This window comes from Eretmochelys imbricata, chromosome 1 (assembly GCF_965152235.1).
Source record: "Eretmochelys imbricata isolate rEreImb1 chromosome 1, rEreImb1.hap1, whole genome shotgun sequence".
NCBI classification, from domain to species: domain Eukaryota; kingdom Metazoa; phylum Chordata; order Testudines; family Cheloniidae; genus Eretmochelys; species Eretmochelys imbricata.
In genome coordinates this window covers 345,983,071-346,011,022 of record NC_135572.1, presented here as the reverse complement: position 1 = coordinate 346,011,022, position 27,952 = coordinate 345,983,071, and the positions used below count along the sequence as shown (strand labels likewise).

Below are 27,952 nucleotides of genomic sequence, written 5' to 3'. Positions count from 1 at the left end.
CTTTATTTCCAACATGATTTTACCTGATATGTCATCAATTGATACACCAATCAATTGATGAGACCAATCTTTTAAAAAATGGGTGCCTAGAGTTAGGCTCCTAAAGTGCGGTCTGTGGGTGGGGAAAAGATTTTCTACTGGTTGCTGCCATCTGGCTTTCTTTAATCTTTCTCCTCATACCAAATAGACAGAGCTCTCCTTCTGAATTCTCTTTTGAGAAAAGAAGACTTCAGGGTGACCTGACCTGATGAAGTCTTGCAAATCTGTGGGCTCAGGCACTAATAAATGCTGATCTTCTCTCTTTTGGAAGGCTACATCCAGGAAGTGCCACACAACAGTGGGTTTTTTGTTTGTTTGTGTCTATTGATTTTAATTTTTGTTTCCAGCTTGTCTATTGACAGTTACAGTATTCACTGTTGGCTAGCAAATTGATTCTGTTTTTTATTAAATAGGTTCTTCTCACTTCCATTTTTTTTTTTTTTTTAAGTTATAGTGTTCTAGTTTTTCTGGCAATCTTCCCTAGCTTCTCTGCTGTTCACAGAGAGAGTTGTTTGCACTTTTTCCACTTGGATTAGTACCATGTCCAGGTGGAAGTGCTGAATAATTGCAGCTGGAGTACCTCAGATTCATAGCAGTTAGAGAATAGAGGGATGAATTTTTTTTTAGAAAAACTTTTAACTATTTTTAAAAAGTTCAAAATACCATCCCAAAAAATGAAGAGGAATGTGGAAAACTTTTTCTTAATCCTCATTTTTAATTACCCTTACGAAAGGTGCTGAATTCGTAGCCTTTGCATCTGAAACCTTCAGTTTAGCTATGAATGCATGGTCCAGCGTGGGCAATAGTGGAGCAAGTTGTCTCATAAATCCCCACCAAAACACCTCAGTTCTGTCCGGGAGGCACCTCTGTGGGAGAGGGAGTAGCTCAAGTGCTCTTGCTTGTTTTTAGATTTTGTATTGTGCCAAGATTACCAGCCAATGGTGCCACTTAGTACCAGTTGTGATGTGAATGCCTGTCCGCTGACAACTAGCTGGGAGCATCAAACAACCATCAGATTGCGATGATTTTTGGTCATCACTGCCTTGGGCCTGATTTAAATTGACAAAGATGACTTTACTGTGAAGTGCCTGTAGCTTTTGCATCAATGAAACAAGTGTGCTCACATCTCCTGTTTCTGTTAATCGATAAGCTTGGTTGAGCAGAGGTGCCAGGTTTCTTTTTCCATTAAATGTTGTTCCTTGCACAGATGAACAGCCAGACTTGGGGCTTGTCTGCCTGGGAAAATTGCACAGGTTTAACTTGAGGTGATTTTTAAACTGATTTAGCTAAACCGGTGCAAAAGGCTGTGTAGACGCACACTTTAGTTTAAGCCAGCTTTATTTCAGTTTAGCTAAAGTCAATTGGGAAGTGGTTTAAGCCAAGCTGCAATAAGCTATTCTTAATGCTGAAATAAGAGTGACCACACAGCGGTTTTACGGGTTTCACTAAATCAGTTTTTAAATTACTTCAATTAAACAAGTGCAACTTCTGCATGTAGACATGGCCTGAGTTTTCAAAAAGTCTGTGTGTAACTCTGCATAGGAAGACATAAGAATGGCCATACTAGGTCACACCAGTGATCCATATAGCCCAATATCCTGTCCTCCAACAGTGGCCAGTGCCGTATGGTTCAGCGGGAATTAACAGAACAGGGCAATTATTGAGTGATCCATCCCCAGTCATCCAGTCCCAGCTCCTGGCAGTCAGGGACATCCAGAGCATGGGGTTGTGTCCCTGCCCATCTTGGCTAATAGTCATTGATGGACTTATCGTCCATTAATTTATCTATTTTTTTTAATTAGTTATATTTTTGGCCTTCATAATATCCCATGGCAAAGAGTTCTACAGGCTGACTGTATATTATATGAAGTACTTCCTTTTATTTGTTTTAAACCTGCTGTCTATTAATTTCATCAGGTGACCCTTAGTTCCTGTTTTTTGTGACGGGGCAAATAACACTTCCTTTTTCACTTTCTCTATACCATTCATGTCTTTATAGACCTCTATCATATCCGCCCTTAGTTGTTGTGATGGGGTTCCTGGGGTGCATCCTGGACAGTGGGACTGCTGAGCCCTCTTTCCCACAATCTGGGGTCTCTCTCTCACTCTGTGATGCTGTTACCAAGCTACAAACCTCTGACAGGTGCTGCACTTACACAGACATCCACAGGCAAGGACACCCCCAACTGAGTTACATAAATGCTTCTCCTAGCCACTCATGAACCAACAATAGAGTGGCTCCAGTCAATTTCCCCCAGCTCCCCAGTCTTGCACCCCATAACTGTACTGTCTCACACTGGGCAGAAGCCTGACCAGTGAAAGTTCATTACCCAGTTTGCCCCTCCCTCAGTGTGGCGAGGATACACACTAGCCTTTGTAAACTGAGCTAAGATTTCCAAAGCACTTCAATCAAAACTCACTGTTTTAGGTAAAATATAAACAGATTTATTAACTAAAGAGAAAGACATTTTGAGTAATTATAAGTAGCAAGCATAGAGATTAAAGTTGGTTACCTAAAAATAAAATAAATTTGCAGTCTGAAGTTCTACAAATTAAACAGGATTTGAATCAAGTAGTGTCTCTCCTGAACAGATGGTATAGTTCTTCAATGCACAGACTGGGACTCTTCTCCAGCCTGGGGCCATCTTCCACAGCACAATCTTTGTCCTCCAGATGTGTTTCCAGGTGTTGAGTTGTGGGGGGAGTAAGGCCAAGTCACGATGTCACTGCCCCTCTTTTTATAGTTTCTTCCAGCTTGTTGGAAAGATCTTTTGCTATGATGTGGGTCCAGCTCCATTGTATACAGTTCCTGGGACAGTGGATTCTTTCCTTAATGGGTGTTGGTGAGCCATTAACATGGTCTGGCTGCTCCATTGTTATACCTAAATGCTGGTTCTGAGTGTTCCCAACTTCACAACATATTTCAGTAACACACACACAGCAAAACTTCATAACTTCACATGCAATGATAGCGCCTACAATCCAACAGGATATTCATGTTCAACAGATTACAATTTTTAAAATGATGCCTCACAAGGCGTACTTCGTACAAAACATATAATGATATGACCACGGTGAATAGGGCAGTTCCGGGGTGCTGCTTTGAGATACAGACTGCCATAGTTGTCTCTTTTCCAAGCTGAACAGTCCCATTCTTTGTAATATCTCCTTATATGGAACCTGTTCCATACTCTTAATCATTTGTGTTGCCCTTCTCTCTGTACCTTTTCCAATTTCAGTGCATCTTTCTCGAGATGGGGCGACCAGAACTGCACACAGTGTTCAAGGTGTGGGTGTACCATGGATACATATATATAGTGGCATTATGATATTTTCTGTTTTATTATCTAACCCTTTTCTGATGGTTCCGAACGTTGTTAGTTTTTTTGACTGCTGCTGCACTTTGAGCAGATGTTTTCAGAGAACTGTCCACAACTCCAAAATTTTTCTTGAGTGGTAACAGTTAATTTAAACCAGGTCATTTTGTATGTATAGTTGGGATTATGTTTTCCAATGTGAAGTACTTTGCTTTTATCAAGATTGAATTTCATCTCCCATTTTGTTGCCCAGTCACCCAGGTAGTGAGATCCCTTTGTAAACCTTCGCAGTCTCCTTTGGACTTAACTATTCTGAGTAATTCTGTATCATCTACAAATTTTGCCACCTCACTGTTCACCCACTTTTGCAGATCATTTGAGTATGTTGAACAGCACAGGTTCCAGTACAGATCTTTGGAGGACCCTGCTCTCCATTGTGAAAACTGACCATTTACTCCTACCCTTTGTATCCTATCTTTTAACCAGTTACTGATCTATGAGAGGGCCTTCTTTCTTATCCCATGACTGCTTAGTTTGCTTAAGAGTCTTTGGTGAGGGATCTTGTCATAGTCTTTCTGAAAGTCCCAAGTACACTATATCGACTGGATCACCTTTGTCCACATGCTTATTTACATGCTCAGTGAATTCTAATAAATTGATGAGGAATTATTTCCCTTTACAAATGCCATGTGGACTCTTCCCCCAACAAATCATGTTCATTTATTTGCCTGATAATTCTGTTTTTTTACTATAGTCTCAACCAGTTTGCCTGGTACTGAAGTTAGGCTTATGGGCCTGTAATTGACAGGATCACAGGATTGACGTTTCATTAGTTACCTTCCAGTCATCTGGCACAAAGTCTGATTTAAGTGATAGGTTACATGCCACAGTTAGTATTTCTACAGTTTCATATTTGAGTTCCTTCAGAACTCTTGGGTGAATACCATCTGGCCTGGTAACTTATTACTGTTTAATGTATCAGTTTATTTCAAAACCTCTCAATTGACGCCTCAGTCTGGGACAGTTCCTCAGATTTGTCACCTAAAAAGAATAGTTAAGTTGTGGGGAACTCCTCCATATCTTCTGCCATGAAGACCAATGCAAAGAATTCATTTAGCTTCTCCACAATGGCCTCAGTTTCCTTGAGTGCTCCTTTTGCCCCTCACTCCTCCAGTGCAGTGGTTCTCAGCCTTTCCAGAATACTGTACCCATTTCAGGAATCTGAAGCCCGAGCCCCACCACCTGGGGCTGAAGCATGTAACTTAGCTTCGTGGGGCCCCCTGTAATGTGGGGCCACAGGCAATTGCCCGGCTTGTCACACCCTAACGCCAGCCCTGCACTTGTGACTGCCCCACTTAACTCATCCCATGACCCCCCCGGGGGATCACGACCACCAGGTTGAGAAACGCTGATTCAGATGAATTGACAAACCCCCTGGAAGACGTCTGCGTGGTTGAGTACCACTGCTCCAGTGGCCCCACTTACTGTTTGCCTGGCTTCCAGCTTCTGATGTACTGGGGGAAAAAAAATTGCTGGTAGTTTTTTGTGTCTTTAGCCAATTGCTCTTCAAATCCTTTCTTGGCCTGCCTTATTATCCTTGTATGCGTAACTTGAAAGTTTATACATCTATTTCCCTCACTAGGATTAGACTTGCAATTTTTGAAGGATACCTTTTTTCCCTCTAACCGCCTCTTTTACTCTTCTGTTTAGCCATAGTGGCCTTTTTTTTTTTTTTTTTTTTTGGGGGGGGGGGTCCTCTTACTGTTTTCTCCTCCCCCACTTAGGGCATACATTTAGTTTGCACCTCTATTATGGTGTTTTTAAATAGTCACCGTGCAGTTTCCAGGTATTTCACCCTTGTGACTGTTCCTTTTAATTTCCATTTAAGTAGCTTCCTCATTTGTGTATTCCCCTTTTTGAAGTTAAATGGTACTGTAGTAGGTTTCTTTGGCATTTGTCCCCTTACAAAGATGTTAATTTTAATTACATTACGATCGCTATTACCTACTGGTTCAGCTATATTCATCTCTTGGACCAGATCCTGTGATCCATTTATGACTAAATGGAGAATTGCCTCATCTCTTGTGGATTCTAGGACAAGCTGCTCCAAGATGCAATAAATATATGGATTTGTTTAACAATACAAAAAAGTTTACTGTGAAAAATATAGATATGGAGAAACAACTGTTTCATTGAAATCCCTGAATAGTGAAGGGTTTGTATTAAAATAGACATCGCTAGGCAGTAGGTGTGTTGTGACTACTGTGTTGTGTATTAAAAGTGATCATTTCACTTCTACCTTCTCTCAACCGCCCACCCCTATTGGTTTTCACTGTCTGTTTTGTCTCATCAGATGCTGAATGTAATCTCTTTGTGGCAAGGACTCTTTATTATGTGTTTCAGAGTAGCAGCCATGTTATCCGCAAAAAGAAAAGGAGGACTTGTGGCACCTTAGAGACTAACAAATTTCTTTGAGCATAAGCTTTCGTGAGCTACAGCTCACTTCATCGGATGCATTCAGTGGAAAATACAGTGGGGAGATTTATATACACAGAGAACATGAAACAATGGATGTTACCATACACACTGTAATGAGAGTGATCAGGTAAGGTGAGCTATTGCCAGCAGGAGAGCGAGGGGGGAAAAAACCTTTTGTAGTGATAATCAAGGTGGGCCATTTCCAGCAGTTGACAAGAACGTCTGAGGAACAGTGGGTGGGTGGGGAATAAACACGGGGAAATAGTTTTACTTTATGTAATGACCCATCAAGGTTTCCCCCCTTCCTGCCCCCCGCCCTCCCCCACTCTCCTGCTGCTAATAGCTCACCTTAAGTGATCACTCTGGTTACAGTGTGTATGGTAACACCCATTGTTTCATGTTCTCTGTGTATATAAATCTCCCCACTGTACTTTCCACTGAATGCATCCGATGAAGTGAGCTGCAGCTCACGAAAGCTTATGCTCAAATAAATTGGTTAGTCTCTAAGGTGCCCCAAGTCCTCCTTTTCTTTTTATTACATGTGTATACCACAGCTAGCACAATGGGGCCTTGATCCCTGATTAAGGCCTCTAAGTGCTACTACAGTACAAACAATAATATTGAGGATAAGCTCTCCTTTGTTTCGAAGAGCATCATAAAATGTTTTGGGGTGGAAATATCTGTATTAAACAATAAAGACCTGTAGAAAACCCAGTCTATGCATTGGCAACAGGAGTTTTCTCTATTACTGTTTCTACTCTCCATCATAAATGAGCGCTGTCCTGGGCTTTCCGTTTTGTAGGCAGACTAAACTTTGGGCATTTGTGCTACAAGCGCTTGTTTATCTGTTTACACTTAGCCATGTATGTAACCACATATATTTTGAAACTAACAAATCAATTTTTCTTCTTTCCAGTTGTTTTTGATGTGTACAGAGACAGCATGGTAAGTTGTTAATGGCTCATATTAGTGGCATATTCTTTATATTCTGTGGAAATTCTTATGCTTCCTAAGTACAATAGAGGTGAAATGAATGATGGCTTTAACCTCCTGAGGAATATTGTGATGGTGAGTGTGTGACATTGCACATTATATGATTTTATGAAAGTATGCTGATGAGTGTGAATATAATGTAACTAAAATATGCTTCATGCAAAAGGTCTCTTGTAAGGTATCATTACAAAGCTAATAATCTACTGAGTGTAGTCATCCTATTTGTATAAATGTATCACTATTGTATCTGAAACTAGAAATATGTAATATAACTCTGAGGGCCTATTGTAATTATGCAAAGTGTGGGCCATTAATCGTGGTTTGGAATCTTGATGGCTCCCATCAACCAGGACAATTGACTGTGGATGGCTCTGTTTGCAGGCAGGCCTTCCTGTGAGTCAGGCTGGGAGGAATGAGGGCTTAGGGTCTCACAGGGTATGTGATCATGTCACCTGAACTGGAATCCATCTTTCATCTGGTGTTTTTCCATTGAGAAGGAGGGGTGGGAACCCAGAGGGACAAAGGATTCCCACCGTATGCAAAAGATATATAAGTGGGTGGAACAGACCAAAGAGGAGTCGTCATGAGGAATCCCCTAGCTACCACCTGAGCTGGAACAAGGGCTGTACTAGGGGGAAGGATTGTGCCCAGACTAGGAAGGTGTCCAGTCTGTGAAAGAAACTTATTGAAACATCTCTAAGGGTGAGATTTTATCTGTGTTCAGTTTTATTACTGTACTAGACTTAGACCTGTGTGTTTTATTTTATTTTGCTTGGTAATTCACTTTATGTCTGTTACTACTTGGAACCACTTAAATCCTACTTTCTGTATTTAATAAAATCACTTTTTACTTATTAAGTAACCCAGAGTATGTATTAATACCGGGGGTGGCAAACAGCTGTGCATATTTCTCTGTCAGTGTTACAGAGGGTGAACAATTTATGAGCTTATCTTGTATAAGCTTTATACAGGGTAAAACGGATTTACTTAGGGTGTGGACCCCATTGGGAGTTAGGCATCTGAGTGTTAAAGACAGGAACACTTCTGTAAGCTGCTTTCAGTTAAGCCCACAGCTTTTAAGGGACGTAGTTCAGACCTGGGTCTGGGTTTACAGCAGGCTAGTGGGTCTGGCTCAAACCAGGCAGGGCACTGAAGTCCTAAGCTGACAGGGTGGAAAGCAGGAGCAGACATAGTCTTGGCACATAAGGTGGCAGCTCCTAGGGGGTTTCTGTGATCCAACCCGTCACAGAGTGAATGAAAAATATCTAGATTTTTTATTTAGCATTCCATTCTGCAGTTGTTTTCTTATATCATCAAGTCCTGTTGACTTGAGTGTTATCTAATGGATCTAAATATTCTTTAACCTGTTCTTTCCTATTTTGGCTTATGTCCTCCACCTGTGTTGTTAAGATTGTGCTAAGTATCAGGTCATCGTTAACCTTTTTAGTGAGGACTAAAGCAAATAGGCGTTAAACACCTGATCCTTCTTGAGCTCATCTGTCATTTGCTTTCTTTCCCTGTTAAGTAGTGTACCTACACTTTCCTATTTCTTTTTCTTGTTCCTAATGTATTTATAGAACCATTTTGTGCCCTAGCTTTTCTGATTTTGTCTATACATGCTTATGTTTACTTTTGTACTGCTCCTTAGCAATTTGTCCATGTTTCCATCTTTTGTAGGATTCCTTTTTGATGTTTAGGTCATTAAAAGAGCTCCTGATGGAATCATATTTGCCTTGTACTATTCTTCCTCCATTTCCTTCACATTAGGATAGTTTGCTGTTGTGCCTTTAATATTGTCTCTTTGAAAAGCTGCCAGCTCTCCACAACACCTTTTTCTCTCAGATTTTCTTAGATTCGATACCATTCAGGTAGGAAAGTAAGATGATTGGGATGTGCATGTGTTATATTACAATAATGTTTGTAGTTCTTTTGCAAATAATTTTCTCCAGAGAATAAGCAGTTTATCTTTAAAAGTATGTAACAGAATCTTTGATAAGACTTTAAAAAAATGTTTAATGGTGTCTCTCACATTTTGGGGTGCAATCCAGACCAGTGTGGGGTTGTCATCGCTTGCCCTGTAACCTTAGGTGCGTGAATGTTCTGCTGCTGTGGCTCACAGCCTGGACACCAACAGAAAAGCACACAGTATCCTGAGTAAAAAGAAAAGGAGTACTTGTGGCACCTTAGAGACTAACAAATTTATTTGAGCATAAGCTTTCGGATGCATTCAGTGGAAAATACAGTGGGGAGATTTATATACATAGAGAACATGAAACAGTGGGTGTTACCATACACACTGTAACCAGAGTGATCACTTAAGGTGAGCTATTACCAGCAGGAGAGCAGGGGGGGAAACCTTTTGTAGTGATAATCAAGGTGGGCCATTTCCAGCAGTTGACAAGAACATCTGAGGAACAGTGGGGGGAGGGATAAACATGGGGAAATAGTTTTACTTTGTGTAATGACCCATCCACTCCCAGTCTCTATTCAAGCCTAAGTTAGTTGTATCCAGTTTGCAAATTAATTCCAATTCAGCAGTCTCTCGTTGGAGTCTGGTTTTGAAGTTTTTTGTTGAAGAATTGCCACTTTTAGGTCTGTAATCGAGTGACCAGAGAGATTGAAGTGTTCTCCAACTGGTTTTTGAATGTTGTAATTCTTGACGTCTGATCTGTGTCCATTTATTCTTTTACATAGAGACTGTCCAGTTTGGCCAATGTACGTGGCAGAGGGGCATTGCTGGCACATGATGGCATATATCACATTGGTAGATGTGCAGGTGAACGAGCCTCTGATAGTGTGGCTGATGTGATTAGGCCCTATGATGGTGTCCCCTGAATAGATACGTGGACACAGTTGGCAACGGGCTTTGTTGCAAGGATAGGTTCCTGGGTTAGTGGTTTTGTTGTGTGGTACATGGTTGCTGGTGAGTATTTGCTTCAGGTTGGGGGGCTGTCTGTAGGCAAGGACTGGCCTGTCTCCCAAGATCTGTGAGAGTGATGGGTCGTCACAGAAGCACATCACAGCTTAACTGAACTGGGGTAAATACACCCTTCCCTTCAAACACAGCACTGAGTTGGTTTATTGTAAAAATTAACCAAATTTATTACCGAAAGGACACAGGTTAAGTGATACCAAGTAGAAGGAATAAAGTTAGAAAGGGTTACAAACAAACAAAAGTAAAAATACTTTGTAATGGATAACACCTAACTTAACAAGCTAAAGTCTTTGTTCAAGGTAGCTTCTTTACCAATCTTCCATTCCAAGAGACTTCAACCCCTTTGGTTGAAGGACCTATCTTTCTCGGCTTGCAAGGATCTGGTCTCTTGTATCTGTGCAGTGATGCATAACTTAAGGGTTCTCTGCCCCTGCCTTAATAGTCCAGTAAACTGTAGAAAACCATATCTCTAAGTTAATTGATCTTGCTTCTAGAGGCAGGGAAGTTCCCTGGGGGGTGCTGTCTCCTTCTCCTGCCAAGATTAAGTGGTCATCTTTCCCTACTTGCTCTCCTGATGACTTTGTTTACCTTGCATATAAATATGCCACCTTTGTCTCTGCCTGACAACGAGGCTGGTCAGACAAGCAAATACACAGTCCTTTGTGATCTGAAAACGCTGACTCCCGAGCCATCTTGTGAGTTTTAATAGTTCTGTTTACTGCATATGTAAATTACTATCCCATTGTTACTGGTCAACCCTGCTCCATTTGTATTCAAGGCCTGAGCAGACCTGTTTTATACTACATTCAAATACAGACTTTAAAACATAGTATCCGACAACATCCATAACTCCACATGTAGTATTTAATGCAAACATTTCACAATGATATTAATCACTAGTGTGTCAATAGTTTTCCAGTGACACGACACCTTTTACGTACAGATCACGCCACTAATGAGTTGGGGTACACTGATCAAGCCTGCTGAAACTCAGTGTTAGATACCAGGAAGCCACTTGCCCTAAGGCACTGGGGTGCTCTGAGGGTCACACCTCCCCCCTTACAAAGCTGCAGGAGGGTTAGTCATTGGCTGACCCAGAGGCAGCAGGTCAGGATCCTCTTTCTTGGCCAGGGTGTCTGCCACCATATTTTCTTTCTCCTTTATATAGAAAAAACCTGTTTTGTCTCCTTTGTCTGTTTACAGTCTCTGGGATATAATATCAGAGCATGTCCATAATTTCACCTACAGAGTTGTTACAAACATTTCACAGTGACATTAATGACCAGTGTAGTGGTGGATTTCAAATGATATATTACATCTCACGTTTTAAATAAATATCATGACCCGAGTGTGTGAGGTGCAGTGACTATGTCAGACCAGACAAGAGTTGCTGATGTAGAATAGTGAACCATTGTTGGGCGTCTGTGTCACAGTATCGCAAGAAACTGATTAAATATTACAGGGGCGACTGATACCTCCACCTATTATTAAGGTGGTCTGTCATGTCCCCTCTATAAGAGCCTGGTTTTAGTTGCTTATAACTGGACTGTTTGGCCTGAAATTTTCCAAACTGGGTGTCTGCCTTCAGCTGAATTATTTTTCCAAAACTTTCAGCCAAAATGGTTTAGCCTTTTCTGAGAGCAAGGCTAGGGAAAAGTACGTTGTTTTGCCAATGCAAAACAAAATTCTGTTGATCTTTTCTTTGACCAGCTCTAGCTGCCCTGCTGCTTTGGAAGAAGGACTTGAAATATGGCAGAGCGTGGCCTTTATGTCAGCGATGGGCCTTTTGCCATTCCAGAGAAAATCCACCCAAAGTTGGCCAATTTATAAGCCTGTGAAAAATCACAGTTTGCACGTGCTCAGACTTCAATTTTAATAGCTAAAATCTCCTGTTATCCTCACTGAGCATGCTCAAGCCTCATAGCTGCTCATGCTGACCAAACTGAGTGTGTGCTATCCCCACATACCAAAGTAATATGCTCCACCCAAGGGCAATAGGGAGAAGCTGGACTTTCCCGAGAATGACTGTTCCTAGCTGCTTCAGACCACGGTGAGGCTAGGCACTGGAACTGAAAGCAGGGAGCCTCTCTCTCCTGTGTTCTCACTGACAGCCTTTCAGGAACATCCAGGCAACATGGGGGAGGAAAATGTCTGATTTGAATACAGAGGGGATGAAAGCCATACTGGGGAGAGGTAAAGGAGGAGATTGCAACAAGGAATCTAGTGCAGTGGTTATTTGATCAGGATTATTTAGTCGGGCCCCCTTTCTTTATGTCTGTAATAGTTTACACCCCATCCCCCAAGTACTTATACCACAGCCCAGCTCTGAAGGCAAAGAGTGGAGAGCAGCAGCTGCTAGCTGGGCTGCAGCCGCACAGAAGTAAGGGTGGCAATGTGAAAAGTGATATTCGTCAATACCACTTTTCACAGCATTTGTTAGGATATAGATATTTAGGCCTGTTTGCAAAGGCCTAACTTTAAGAATTTAGGTGTATTTTTATTACTTAGCTAGTTATAGAGGTATAAAAGAAAGAATCAAAATCACTGTTTGCCAGTGTAAGGGCCTTTTGTTTACTGTGACAGTCTGAGGCCCTGTTCTTAGGCTAATGCTGGGAAGTGTATGGTTACATTTTTACATTTTAAACCAGTTACATTGAAATAAGGTGCTATTGGGCTGTTAAGAATACAGTTTTGTTGTTTCAGTGTAACTGGTTTAAAATGTAAAAATGTAACCCTACACTTCCCAGCTTATGGCTGCCTCTGTTGCTTAGCCAAAGGCATAAGCCTAAAAACAGGGCTTCATACTATCACGGTAAACAAAAGGCCCTTACGCTGGCAAACAGTGATTTTGATTCTTTCTTTTATACCTCTATAACTAGCTAAGTAATAAAAATACACCTAAATTCTTAAAGTTAGGCCTTTGCAAACAGGCCTAAATATCTATATCCTAACATCAGACTGGTCAGAAAGGTTGAAGTGTTCTCCTACCAGCAGAGTACCCAGAAGTCACCTACTACAGTACAGGCCCAACAAAGAAAATAACAGAACGCCACTAGCTGTCACCTTCAGCCCCCAACTAAAACCTCTCCAGCGCATCATCAAAGATCTACAACCTATCCTGAAAAATGATCCCTCGCTCTCACAGATCTTGGGAGCCAGACCAGTCCTCGCTTACAGACAGCCCCTCAACCTGAAGCAAATACTCTCCAGCAACCACACACCACACAACAAAACCACTAACCCAGGAACCTATCCTTGCAACAAAGCCTGATGCCAACTCTGTCCGCATATTTATTCAAGTGACACAATCATAGGACCTAATCACATTAGCGACACCATCAGGAGCTCGTTCACCTGCACATCTACCAATGAGATATATGCCATCATGTGCCAGCAATGCTCCTCTGCCACGTACATTGGCCAAACCGGACAGTCTCTACGCAAAAGAATAAATGGACACAGATCTGACATCAGGAATCATAACATTCAAAAACCGGTAGGAGAACACTCCAACCTCTTTGGCCACTCAGTAAAAGACTTAAGGGTGGCAATTCTGCAACAGAAAAGCTTCAAAAACAGACTCCAACAAGAAACTGCTGAGCTTGAATTAATATGCAAACTAGATACCATTAACTTGGGTTTGAGACTGGGAGTGGCTGGGTCATTACACATATTGAATCTATTTCCCCATGTTAAGTATCCTCACACCTCCTTGTCAACTGTCTAAATGGGCCATCTTGATTAGCACTACAAAAGTTTTTTTTCTCCTGCTGATAATAGCGCATCTTAACTAATTAGCCTCTTATAGATTGTATGGCAAATTCCACCTTCTGTGTGTGTGTGTGTGTGTGTGTGTGTGTGTGTGTGTGTATATACTTACTATATGTTCCATTCTATGCATCTGATGAAGTGGGCTGTCGCCCATGAAAGCTTATGCTCTAATAAATTTGTTAATCTCTAAGGTGCCACAAGTACTCCTGTTCTTTTTGTGGATACAGACTAACATGGCTGCTACTCTGAAACCAGTCAGGTCTTAGGCATCTTAGATTTGGGCACCCAAAATCAGTGAATGCTTTTGACATTAGTCTTTCTGTTCCTTAGCTCCCAATCTGTAAAATGGAGATAATACTACCCTTCAGCTCACAGGGGCATAGTGAAGATAAATTAATATTTGTGAAGCACTCAGATACTAGTGAATAGCACTATCTGGGGATGAATCAGGGAGAAATTAATAATTCTGTCTTCATAACAGGGTTTGAGTAGAATGCAGTAAATAAGGCATTGGGCCACACATGGAATAAGGATAAAAAAAAATATTGAATAGCTGCTCACTAAGTGAGGGCCATCCATCCTGTGCACTGAATGAAGTTGTGGTACTGTGGAAAAATGTGTGGTCATGTAATTAACGGGCTTGTCTGCATAATGTTTCAATGAAACAGCACTACATGTAAATGCACTAGGGAGCCTTTAGTGTGCACCAGCAGGATCTACACCAAACAGTTAATGCACAGCACATTAGTGCACCTTAAAAATCACATCCCCATAGAGTGCATTATCCCGTTCTGTGGACCAGCCCAAAGACTGTATCATGTTGCTTGCAAACAAGGAGGCTGAGATCCGGTTGCATAGGCAACCTTAATCTGGCATTTTCTAATTTTTAGTGCTTAACTTTGCAGGCTTAATTGTGTTTGACTGTGTGATAGAAACAAGTGATGACGAGTTCCTAATAAAGAAAAGGGAATTGGGTAGACTTAACTACCGAACAGATCTTCTCTCTTCTTGAGATTGATGTTATTTGAAGGACTCTGCCTTTTGCTGTACTCTAGAAATAATGTGACCCAGCACGCGTTTATTTTATGAACACTTTCACTGCAGATTTGACAAAACACAAAGAAGGTACCAATGTGAGATTTCTTAAGTTAGCTACAGCACTCGACCCAAGCTTTAAGAATCTGAAGGTGCCTTCCAAAATCTGAGAAGGACGAGGTGTGGAACATGCTTTCAGAATAGTTCAAAGAGCAACACTCCAATACGGAAACTTCAGAACCCAAACCACCAAAAAAGAAAAATAACCTTCTGCTGGTGGCATCTGACTCAGATAATGAAAGTGAACCTACGTTGGTCAGCACTGCTTTGGATCATTATCAAGCAGAACCCGTCAATGGCATGGACGCATGTCCTCTGGAATGGTGGTTATAGAATGAAGGGACATGTGCATCTGGCTCGTAAATATCTTGCGAGGCTGGCTACAACAATGCCATGAGAATGCCTGTTCTTACTTTCAGGTGACATTGTAACAAGAAGTGAGCAGCATTATCTCCTGCAAATGTAAACAAACTTGTTTGAGCGATTGGCTGAACAAGAAGTAGGACTGATTGGATTTGTAGGCTCTAAAATTTTTAAAACAAATAATTGTTTTATTTTTGAGTGTAGTTATTTTTTTGTACATAATTCTACATTTGTAAGTTCAACTTTCATGGTAAGTATATTGCACTACAGTACTCGTATTAGGTGAAAAATGCTATTTCTTTTGTTTTTTACAATGCAAATATTTATAGTCAAAAATAATAATATAAAGTGAGCAAAGTACATGTTGTATTCTGTATTGTAATTGAAATCAATATATTTGAAAATGTAGAAAATATCCAAAAATATTTAAATTATTTTATTATTGTTTAACAGTGCAATTAATCGAGATTCATTTTTTTAATTGTTTGACAGTCCTACTCATTATTTGAACCAGTTGTGATTTGTGGGGAGGGGCCTGACTCACAATGTTCCAGCAGATGGAGTTGGCAATACTGATGATTTTAAGTACTGATTCTGACTCTCCGGTCTCTCGGTGGCTGATATATAGAGAAAGTTTCTGGGTTTTGTAGTTAGGTACTATTTTTGGCACTGTCATTGTATAAACAGATGTGTGTCTGGATTGGAAGTACTTCTTGTACCAATGCATCCAGTCAACACCAGGTCATTTTATGACATTGGTTTCAAGTCAGGCTAAAAGCTAAACACAGCACAGGTACAAAATCTATTCACCCAACCCAGGGGTTCTCAAATTTCATTGCACCGCGACTCCCTTCTGACAAGAAAAATTACTACACGTTTCCAGGATGGGGGACCGAAGCCTGAGCCTGCCCGAGTTCTGCCACCCCGGGTAGTGGGCCAAACCCCAAGCCCCACCACCCCAGGCAGGGGGACCAAAGCAGAAGCCAAGGGCTTCAGCCCTAAGCAAGGGGCCTGTAACTTGAGCCCCGCTGCTCAGGGCTGATGTCCTTGAGCTTTGGCTTTGGCCCTGGGCCCCAGCAAGTCTGAGCCAATCCTGGTGATCCCACTAATATTTGGGGTCCTGACCCACAGTTTGAGAACCGCTGACCCAACCTGACTTCTGAAAGAAATCTGATGAGGTTCAACAAGGACAAGTGCAGAGTCCTGCACTTAGGACGGAAGAATCCCATGCACTGCTACAAACTAGGGACTGAGTGACTAGGCAGCAGTTCTGCAGAAAAGGACGTAGGGGTTACAGTGGACGAGAAGCTGTATATGAGTCAACAATGTGCCCTTGTTGCCAAGAAGGCTAACGGATTTTGGGCTGTATAAGTAGGAGCATTGCCAGCAGATCAAGGGACGTGATAATTCCCCTCTATTCGGCATTGCTGAGGCATCATCTGGAGTACTGTCCAATTTTGGGTCCCACACTACAAGAAGGATGTGGAAAAATTGGAAAACGTCCAGTGGAGGGCAACAAAAATTATTAGTGGGCTGGAGCACATGACTTAGGAGGAGAGGCTGAGAGAACTGGGATTATTTAGCATGCAGAAAAGAAGAGTGAGGGGGTATTTGATAGCAGACTTCAGCTATCTGAAAGGGGGTTCCAAAGAGAATGGATCTAGACTGTTCTCAGTGGTAACAGATGACAGAACAAGGACTTCAAGTTGCAGTGTGAGAGGTCTAGGTTGGATATTAGGAAAAACTTTTTCACTGGGAGGGTGGTGAAGCACTGGAATGCGTTCCCTAGGGCGGTGGTGGAATCTCCTTCCTTAGATGTTTTTAAGGTCAGGCTTGACAAAGCCCTGGCTGGGATGACTTAGTTGGCGATTGGTCCTGCTTTGAGCAGGGGGTTGGACTAGATGATCTCCTGAGGTCCCTTCCCACCCTGATATTCTAATCCTATGATGGGGGGGAAGGAAGGCAGGGAGGATAGAGAGAGAGGGAAAACTTTACTTACCACAGCCAAGTTAATGAGCAGAATTTTTCAAGTCTGGCCAAATTCAGCCTGTAGCTGTCTTGTCTTGTAATTTGAAGGGTGAAGACAAAGATTATTTAAGTGAAAGATTTTAATCTTGGTGATCTTGGACAAAAAGCATGTTTTCTTCATCTATCCAGTTAATATAGCTGTGTCTATCTGTGTATCTCTGAATTATTTGTGCAAATTCCATGCAGCCCTCAGGCTCCTGGAAAACTGCCAGTTAGTCCGTTGGTGTGTCAGACCCACCTCCTTCACCCCTGCCTGTACACACACTTTCATGACTTGCCAATGTATTATTCAGTGTCTCTTTAGTGTGTGAATTATAGGCGCTGAAATGGTGTTGAGTGTTGTGTAGCTCAATCAGTTTCCAGAGTTTGTGCTCCAGATCAATGTGGTTGCATGGCAACCTCACCTGGAGAACGAGAGAAGTGCCCAGCTTCTGCCTATTTACAGCTCTTTCGCCAGCAAAATGTCTCTTGGGTGCGTGTTTGTTCTGTTGCAAGGGCTGCAACATTTGGAAGAGCAAGAACCCTGTAGAGTGACTGAAAGAACACTGGGGAGGCTGCCGCAAGTCCCTGTCGTTCCAGGAGGCTGGAATTTGCACGTCAGTAGATTGGAGTACGACATAAGCAACTTGAATGTATCTGTTCTATGCAACTTTTCAGATGCCTTCTAATACGGCTCATGTAAACTCAGTTCAGTCCTTCTGCTTCTACTCTGAGCTGATATTACTGATATTCTCTCTGCTGTGCTCTGGCTTCCTTGAACTCAGTCTTGTCAGTTCTTGACTGGCTTTGCAGAACAGCCAGCTTGAAGGGTTCTTTAAACATTCTACCACAATCTTTAAAGCCGGATGCTCTCCAAAGCCAGGCAGCTAGCACTGGAGAGACTACCCTCCAGGGTTGGTTGGCCCATTTTGGATACCTTTCTTTACTTCTGCTCTCAGCTATTGTCTAGTGATGGGCTGCCTGGAAGTAGCTGTACTTCGTGTTGCGTACCTCCCAAATCTTAATTGTTTGTAAAAACACTTTGCAGTTCTACAGTAACTTTTATCTAAAGATCATAAAGTATTATAAAGAAGATATTTCAGACCACTGTTAGTTCACAAGTCTTTTTTCTAAATTTTAAACTAATACTCAGGCTTCATTGCCCCATGTGTACTGTCATTGTGGGCACGAACGCACACGGCTGAAATTAGGGAAATGTGGCAATTCACTTTGCTGGTTATCCTTACTAACATCGCATTTCTTATCTATCTAGTAACTTCCTTTTAAATGTTCTTATATTATAGTTACTGCCTTAAAGCAGTATGCTTTTTATCTTTTTATGAAAATAAAATGAATGTTACCATGTTATAATAGACCTACCGGTGTATATTTTTAGGGTGCTAAATACATACCATCTGTTGTTTCTTGTTTCCCCTCATCATATACAAAATATAGCCTATGTTAATTTCACTGTGGTGGTGGTGTTGTTTTTGCTACACAAATGGATCTTCAGAAAACATCATGCATAGTCTTGAGGCTACATAATTTGAGAACATAGAAAAGGAGAGACTATCTTTGAAGGAAAATGTATGTATGCTTGCCTAGTAAACACTCGGTATTGAGGCACCCAAACTTTGGGACAACAAAGGCTGCATTAGCAATTTACCAAGAGGCAGAGGGACACACCTAGTATGCATGCAGATCCCTGTAAATGGTTTTATCAAAAACAATTGCATACAACTCTAACATCTGCTTATATGTCTATCTGCCTTGTTAAGTGAAAAGAGATTGCTAATACTGGAAGCCTGCAATTAAATAGCTTTATTCTTGCTCTATAGCTGCGACGTGAAAGTGGTCTTAGATTGTGTTTTAGGGCCTTTGGCTTTTACTCTGGGTTTCCTAGATATGCTTCAGTCTTGTTTTTCCACTTAGTCTGAAGACTGTTCAGTGGCTGATCCAGAGGATAGATGCTTTACTTTTAATAAATCTTCAGAGGGGCTGAAGGGGAGTGTTTTAGATCTGTTCATTTTTTATGCCTCCTCCTACCAATTTGTAATTACCAAAATTCAGTGGGGATATAAGAGCAACTAGAGGAGAAGCTTTGGGAACAATTAGAGGTTGTGGAAGGCACATTGGCTCTTTCCTGTCTCTGCAGGAAGAGGAAAGTGCTGCTGTGGTGCCCATAGACTCCAGTTCTTGCTTTTCACCGATCCCATAATTTATCTTTTGATATTAAAGCCTCTGCAATGTAAAACTCCCTAATGAACTGAATGTAAAATCCCTATGAACAGTTAAGTTGAATACATTTAACAAAAAAAAATGCCCACTCTTTTTTAACAAGCTGAAAAATTTCAGAGATGGAGGAAAGATTCTGTGAACTGCAGAGCGAACTTTGCCAGCCATTGCCTGTCTCTGACACACAAATTGGTTCATTAGCTTGTTTTCCGATGTGGTAGGAATCCAAATGATAAATTCCTTTTCCTGATGTCATTGGGTTGACAAGATGCCCTGATGATAGCACAAGCAAAGCATCATTGTAATTAGAATATCTGACTATTTGCGAAGAGAAGCAGAGGGATTGAAAATGATAAGCCAGGCTGATGCAAATAGTCTGCTTCCTGGAGTGCTGCTCTGGTGGTGGTAATGCTGCTACACCATGGTTGCAGCTCAACAGTGCAAAGCCACCTCTGTTTCTTTACCCTTCTGCAATAAATAACAGCTGAAGTATCTCACTGTGGTTCCCCTGGTGTTATCTGGACTGGTGATCTGCACTCCAGTCCTCGACTCTGGGAGCCAGCCTTACCCTGCTCTACTGTGAGAACCCCCACTCCCGGGCTGTTCACACACAGCCTCTACGTGAGTGAGCACTTTTGGCCAGCCACTGCTTGGATTGTGCAACCGAATGACATTAGCCAATATCTCTGGTCCCAGACACAACCTTAGGAACCTCCGTCTTGCATCATGAGCCTTCCAAAGACACCCAACATGACAAACTTTGCATTGGATACCACACAATCATATTATAAGGATGAACATTGGGGTGCAGGATGTTCCCCCAAGGTACAGAGTGTGTCACTCTCTCTACAGCTTGTATTTTCCATATTAACAAACTCTAGTTCTCTGAATGTGTTATGGTTTCAGTACTATCATTTGCTATAGTGAGCTTGTGCACTAGCTTATTGAAGCTTCAGTTACTTGCAGTATGATAATCAGTGTCATGATATTACAACAAAGGAGACTCATGAAAAGCCGTGTGAAACTGGGTTCCATATGTCTTCCATTTTCCAAGCCATCAGGGCCCACGAGGGCTCTATACGGGGCATGTTAAACTTGTAGTTGGGAGGGAGTGGGAGAGGAGGAGATTTCATGTTGCTCAGCAACCAGGCTGGTGTTCACAGCTTCAAAGGGATTTTAGAGGAAATGGATGGAAGTTGTCAGGTATATCAAGGAGATTGAGGCCTGGCCTATACTTAGGTCAACATAGCTACTGCGCTCAGAGGAGTGAAAAATCCACACTTCTGAGTGCCATAGCTATGCTGATCTGGCTCTCAATTTAGTTCTCTTCCCTCCCCTCCTCCCCCCCCCCAGCAGCTAGGTGAATAGAAGAATGTTTCTGTCAACCTAGCTACTGTCGGTCAGGGAGGTGGAGTTGCTATAGTGACGATGGAAACCCCTTCCATTGCGGTAGTCTGTGCCTACACTGTAGGATTACAGCAGCATATCTACAGCACCATACCTATGTTGCTCTAGCACCCGTAGAGTAGATGGAGTCAGAAAGGATCTCCTTTCTGATAGTCCTAGAGAAAGAGGACCCTGATGGAGTGGAGGGAAGGAATAGAAAACTAAATATACCATGACCTAAGTAGCTATCTAGTCTTTTGTTATCAAATTGCACTGAATTATGGCTCTGATGAATAACCACGAAAACTCCTCGGCCACTCAGATATGGTACAAATAGCATTTCTTCTATTTGGTAAATCTAGGCTTGTATATGATGCCTAAATTCAGAGAATTCTTGCTACCAACTAGTAAGGAGTAATGCTTCGTTACAATCTAATTTGTCTTAAATATCAGAATAGGTAAGATTTTACTGAAAAGGAAGGATGGTCCAATGCTTATGGTGCTAGCTTGAGACCTGAGAGATCCAGGTTCAGTTCCCTCCAGAGACTTTGTGTGATCTTGGGCAAGTCATCTTAGTTTTTTGTGCTTTCTTTCACTCCTTATCTATACAATGGGGATAATAGTATGTCTCTACATCAGAGAGGCGCTGTGAGGTTGAATACACTAAGACTGAAACACTCAGATACTATGCAAATGGCTACATATACATAGCTTCGATAAATGCAAGTTAGTCTTTAGTTAAATTATCTACCAAGTGGGATAGTGGTACCAAAGATGCCTTCCAAGTGCTTGACCAGGGTTTGATTCACACCCAATGCAGCACCAAATTTTGGAAATAAGTGAGGGTAATTAATCATTGGGACAATTTACCAAGGTTATGGTGGATTCTCCATCAATGGCAATTTTTAAATCCAGATCGGATGCTTTTCCAGAAGATCTGCTCTAGTTCAAACAGGAATTATTTTATGGAAGTTGTATGGCCTGTGTTATGCAGGAGGTCAGACTAGATGGCCACAGTGGTCCCTCCTGGCCTTAGAATCTATGACTCTAAATGCCTTTCAACATGAAGGATCCCAAAGCATTTTAAAAACTATACAGTATTCCTGAAATGTAGCCATCTCTGGGGTAGAAAGCAGCCATCCTGCAGACTGCCACTGTATATAGCACTGTCACAAGATTGGTGTGAGGAATGGAACTTTTACTAAAAGACATTTAGGGCAAATGCCTGTTGTCATCCAAAGTGTCAGGGAATCTCTAAGGTCTACACAGAGCAGAGAGAATCCCTATAAAGCCTAATCTGAAAGATCCTTCCATAGGAAACTGCATAGAACTTGCATCAATTTACATGACCTGTTTGACCTCTTATGAAAACTGTCTTGTAACAGCCCATGCAGTATGTTTTTGTTTCCACACTTAAGTAGACGATAATTTTTCCTCTTATTTCACATACACTCTTGTTTGTTGATATTTTATTTTCTTCATTGTTGTACTGCAGAGTAAGGTATGGTTAATCGATTTTAACCCCTTTGGTGAAGTAACAGACTCTCTGCTGTTTACGTGGGAAGAACTGACATCTGGGAAGAACTTGAAAGGTGACCATAGTGAAGGGGAGGCTATGGAACAGGTAAGGAAATATGGTAAAGAATAAGACTGCAGTGTCGGAGAGATGGATTTAGTTAACTCAAAAGGTGGTCTAGCCTCTGATTTTTTTTTCTTCAGTGTATTTAGGATGTGATCCAAAGCCTATTAAAGTCAGTGGGCGCACTTCCATTGACTTCCATGGGCTTTATATCCGGCCCATACATAGATCCTACTCTCAAGGAGTTTACTACGTCTCCTCTTTTCTGGACAGTGTTCAAGCTCAACAAATGCTTTTTTTGTCCAGTTTTAAATGCAAAAATGGGGCTTCTGTTCTGCAGCCTTGACCAGATTTATAAGGAATTGTCCTAATATTTACCTTTGTTCCCTTTTCCCCATTACCCCTTGTTATTTGCACATATGGCACCTTAAACAATTTCTTTTTACTCCTTGGTATTTACCCTTCAAATATTTGTCCTTTTTCTTCATCACTTAACCAACCTCTGCTTCTTTCCCAGTGTGTTTAATTTAATCACCCCAGCTCCATAATCATGTTTTTTTTTTCTCTAAGCCTCCCACCAACTTCTTGGTCTTTCTTGTATGCAGGAGCTGACCCCTAAGCCTAATATTCCAAGTGCAGTCTCACTGGAACTGTACAGAGAGGCTCTCACCTCCCTGCTCCATGTTGCAATTCCTCTGTAAAACCAAAATTCTGTTAGTAGGAAGAAAACACTTCATTTATTGGTCCTTTGGCGTTCTTCCCGTGTGACTAAAACTTAAGACTCAGTTCATCCAACACCAGTGCAACTCTTGGGGGGAGCATTTAAAATGGCTGTTCTGAAACCATGGATTACTGGTGCTTTGTGAAGCATTTGGCTGGTGATCTGTGGAGAAGTGGGTTGTCACATGGTGCTGGCCTTTTGTCTTTTTCGAGTGATGGTCCTTATTGGATTGTATTCCGAGGGCTACGCATGCGCTCCATGCGCCCAGAGTGGGAGATTTTGCAAGTAGTGTCTGTTGGTCCGTCCATGCACCTTGGCTGACCTTGTGCTTCTGTCCGAGGCGATAAAGAGCAAGGCGAACCAACCCGCCTCTCCAGTTCCTTCTCATCACCACATGGTCTGGGTCAGAACTTTTAAGTGTCCTCATCTCTGATGCACTTTTAAATAAGATAGTGTACGTAGTTTGCCAGTTTTTAGACTAGTTTTGCCAGTTTATTGTAGTTTTATCATAATTTTAGTGCTTAGTTTAGATAGAGTTGAGGGTTTTTGTTTTCTTTGACAATGCCCCCCCCCCACCCTTGTACCCGCATGCGGGTACCGAACTTTGCCCAGAACTTCCGGCTTCAAATGCTGCACCTCCCGCCCACGCTTCTTCTTGTACTGTACTGCTTGGGGGAAGCTGACCGCATCCAGGTACATAATTTGCCTCTCTTTCTCCAGCCACAGCCGAGAAAGCTAGGCTCTCCACCTCCAGAAACACCCCCATGGAGCTCGCCATGAGACCTCACTCAGACCCAGGCTGGCATGGGCAGTGGGTGAACTGCCGGCTGGAGGAAGCTAGCCCCCCGGCCAGACCCACCTCCCTGCCCAAGGCCCCAGAGCGTCCCCCGGCCCTGCAGCCGCCAGTCCTGGCCCTCCTGCCCCAGAGTGCAGGGCGGCTGGCGTGCAACTCCTCCCCAGCCCTCGAGCACAGGGTGGGGGGGTGGCGCACGGCCCCTCCCCGAACACAGGGTAAGCGGGCGGCGCGCAGTCCCAGCCCTTCCCCCTCCCTCCCAGCGCTGGATGGCCCCAGCCACCCCCAAGTCCCAGCCTCCTTAGACCCAGCACACTGCTTCCCTGAAGAGGAGCAGCCTGCCTGAGCTGGAGCCAAGGGGGAAAGGCAGCAAGCAGGGCTTCAGAGAGGAGTGTGGGCAGGGCCATGTTGGGTTCTTTGGGTAGGCACAGCCTTCCTCAGCCTATGTGACCCGCTGCTCATGCATGCTGGGGAACCCTCCCATACATCGGCCTAAATCACCAAGGAACACAGCTTCCACTGCCATGCCCAAATCCGGTGCTGGTGGAACCACCCCCATGGTCTCCATGGTGGGGCCTAGTCAGGAGGCAAGGAAACATACCCATAAGCCTAGGACTGTCTTTTTCAAAATCGAAGAAAGTGGATTCTCCTTCCATGAGTTTGAGCCTTGGTGACAGAACATGCACTAAGTCCCATAGGCACAAGAATCCCACAAACAATGGGATCCGGCGGTTCCGAGCACCAGACCATCACCGGCACCCCACAAGACATGGGATCCCCCCATTCTGGGAAAGTCCACGGTGCCGACGCAGATACCCATGGAGGGGAGTATGCCTCTTACACTTGGGAGATCTGGAGCCATAGCTGCGCTCCAGGATGCATTTGCCTTACCAGATGTGGAGTCATCTTGTCCGTCAGTCCCCTCCACCTCCAGAGAGATCATTTCTCCATCACAGGATATACTGCAGATATGGGAGCCCTCACCATCCTCTCCAATAATCTACACCCTTTCACTGGTACCACCATTGGAACCTGAATCCACCTTCTCCTCCTCTAACAAATCAGAACCGGGAGAAGAGCCGATTATGTCTTATCAGCCCCTACACACCTTTATGGAGACAGCTATGTCCCTGGCAACATCTACCATCTCAACCACCTCAGAGCCATGGGCACCCCATGCCATGGGGACCACCACAACCCCCTTTAGATCTGGCCTTTTGGCCATAGTGAGGATCCTGGTCCTATTGCCCCCCTTCTCAATCAGCCTGGTCTGCAAGGAAATTTTCTTCGGCTTTCCTCCCCCTTAAGGGTCCTTTCAGCAGATGCTTGGATCTGTGGTACAGGAAGAACCTCTTAGTCCAGTCCCAGCAGTGCCACCGGAACCAGCAAGATTTCCCTCATTATCTCCAGACAGAAGTGGTGACTGTAGCATCCCCATCCCCTCTGAATGACTTTCTGCAACAGTTCCTGAAATTGCCTAGAGTCATGGGGGAATTCCAGATTCCCCTGGAAGAAATCTAAAACCCCCAGCATAAGTTTCTGGATATCCTCCCCACCTCAGGGCCGGTCAGGATTGCACTACCAATTAATGATGCTATTCTGGAACACTGTTCCCTCTAAGCTGTACGCGCACACAGATCCTAAAACGTCACATGCACAACAATATGCACAGAAGAAATTTTTTGCGCGCACAGCCTGTCAAAAATTAGAGGGAACATTGTTCTGGAGCTTGCTAGGACGGTGTGGCACATCCCTGCGACATGCACAGCTACCCCCAAAGGGGCCAAAAAATGTTACTGTGTTACTATGTTACTGACGAGGAGGGACCTGAGTTCTTTTTCTCACCCTCCACCAAACTTACTAGTTGTCCAGGCTGCAACTGAGTGAGCCAAACAGCACATTCAATCTACACCAGCTGATAAGGAGGGCAAGTGTTTGGACCTTTTGGGATACAAAGTATTTTCCTTATGTAGCCTACAATCCAGGATCATGAACTATCAGGTATTACTAGCCAAGTATGGCTCCCTGAATTACAGTAAATTCAAGGAATTTACTGATAGCCTACCACAACACAATCAAGCCTGTTTTCAGGTATTTGTTGAGGAGGGAAAGCTGGTATCCAGAACAGCCCTCCAATCAGCGGTGGATGAAGCAGATACCTCTTCCCGGGTTATGGCAATGGCCATAGTTATGCATAGAGTCCTGGCTCCTTTCTTCTGGTATTCCCATGGAGGTACAGAACACTACTGAAGACCTCCCTTTCGATGAATCCCATCTTTTTTACCAAAAGACAGATGAATGATTGCATACCCTCAAGGACTCCAGGGTCACCCTTCGCTCACTAGGCATTTACGCTCCTGCCCCAAAGTGCAAATTCCACCACCAATCATCCACCCAACATTATAGGTCTCTTCAATTCTACTCTGAGCCCTCATGAGCCTCTAAAGAAAAAGCCAAAAGAGACAGAGACCTCACTTCCCAAGGCCCCCTTCACAAGTTTTAATGTCACGGCTTCAATCTCCAGCCAAGAGTATTTCTGATGCAACCCTGAAAGCCACCAACCACTATGCCTACCACTTCATGACCCTCCGACCCCCTTTGGGGGTGGTTTAGCACTCTTTTCCCATGCTTGGAGTGTGATAACAATGGACAAATGGGTATTGAACATCATCCACCGTATCTATGATCAAGTTTATCACTACCTCTTCCAAGACACCCTCCCTGTCCCCCTTCAGGGACCACTCTCACCACAGCATTCTCGCCCAAGAGATGAACTCCTTATTACAGTGGGGAGCAATACAATATGTTCCCATGGAATATCAGGGAATAGGGTTCTACTCCACTTTCTTCCCGGATACCCAAGAGGAAAAGCAGATGGAGACTGATCCTTGATCTTCATCATCTCAATCGCTTCATCCACAGACTCAAGTTCCGTATGGTCACACTGGCAGCAGTTATTCTGTCCTTAGAGAAAAGCATATGGTTTGCAGCTTCTCAATATGAAGGACACTTATTTCACATCAATATCCATCCAGTCCACAGATGTTTGTTGCGATTCACAGTGGACACCCATCATTTCTAGTACAGGCTGTTCCCTTTTGGGATAGCCACTGCTCCCAGGGTCTTCACCAAGGTCTTTTACGTCGTAACATGGTGTCCTGGTGTTTCCATGTCTTGGCAACTGGCTTCTAGCTGCGCAGTCAAGGCATCAACCTCCATGTTGCTCAACTTTCTCTTGTCACTCAGAGTCAGCGTCAAGAAATTGATCTGAGACCCAACATAGTCTTTGGACTTCATAGTGGCTACCATCAGTTCGGTCATGGCATGAGCCTATTTACTAGCAGACAGGCTCCAGGTGTTAAGAGATGACCTAGCTCACATCATGAGCTACCCACATATGTCTGCCAGGATTTGTCTGTCCCTCCTCAGTCACATGGCTTCATGTACATATGTGTCCCCCTTTGCACAACTCCACCGTCAATGCCTTCAGTCATGGCTCCAATCCCCACCATGGTACTGTCATCCCTTCAATGGCAGTTGGATGCACATCATATGTGCATGGGAGTTCCCTTTCTTCCCTCTTCCCCCGACAAGAAGATTATCACTGATGCATCCTGGGTGGGTTGAGGGGACTCCCAGAGAATCCACGATGCACTTAAACATCCCGGAGCGCTGAGCTATCAGAAGAACGTGCTTTCATCCGCTCCCATCCCCAGCCATCCAGCTCTGTTGTCCCAATGCAAAGGCGAGATCAGACATCCCAGTCCACATGCGTTACAGCTCTGACCATGTTATTTGGATGGTCATCTGCCTTAAAGCAAACATGCTCTTTGGTGGTGCAGAAAATCCTTTCTAGCATCAGGAAAGGCTCCACCAGACGACGTTACCAGGCCAAGTGGGCACATTTTTCATCATGGGCTCAATGAAAAAGGGTTTCCTCAGAATCAGCGGGGATCCCCCTCATACTGGACTACGTTCTGTCACTGAAGTCATCAGGTCTCACCGTCAAGTCTCTGAAAGTATACCTGGCAGCAGTTAGTGCATTCCACCCTCCAGTGGAGGGTTCCTCTATCTTCACACACCCACTAACCACCAGGTTCTGGAAAGGGGTCATCAGAACCTTCCCACCTGTCCAACACATAGCACCTCAATGGAACCTGAATCTTGTTCTCTCTGTGCTAACGAAGCCCCCCTTCGAACTCTTAGCATCGTGCTCTGGCCATCCTTTCCATGAAAGTCG

At 43.2% G+C, this 27,952-nt stretch overlaps 1 protein-coding gene across 1 annotated transcript in view; it reads left to right on the top strand.

Annotated features, from left to right (window-relative positions):
• Positions 1–27,952, top strand: part of CDC123 (cell division cycle 123) — a 74,225-nt gene that overhangs the window by 38,214 nt on the left and 8,059 nt on the right. The window contains exons 10-11 of the mRNA XM_077836537.1: positions 6,751–6,779; positions 22,115–22,243. Of these exons, the coding sequence (XP_077692663.1) occupies positions 6,751–6,779; positions 22,115–22,243 (158 nt within the window). The remainder of the gene's footprint in view (positions 1–6,750; positions 6,780–22,114; positions 22,244–27,952) is intronic.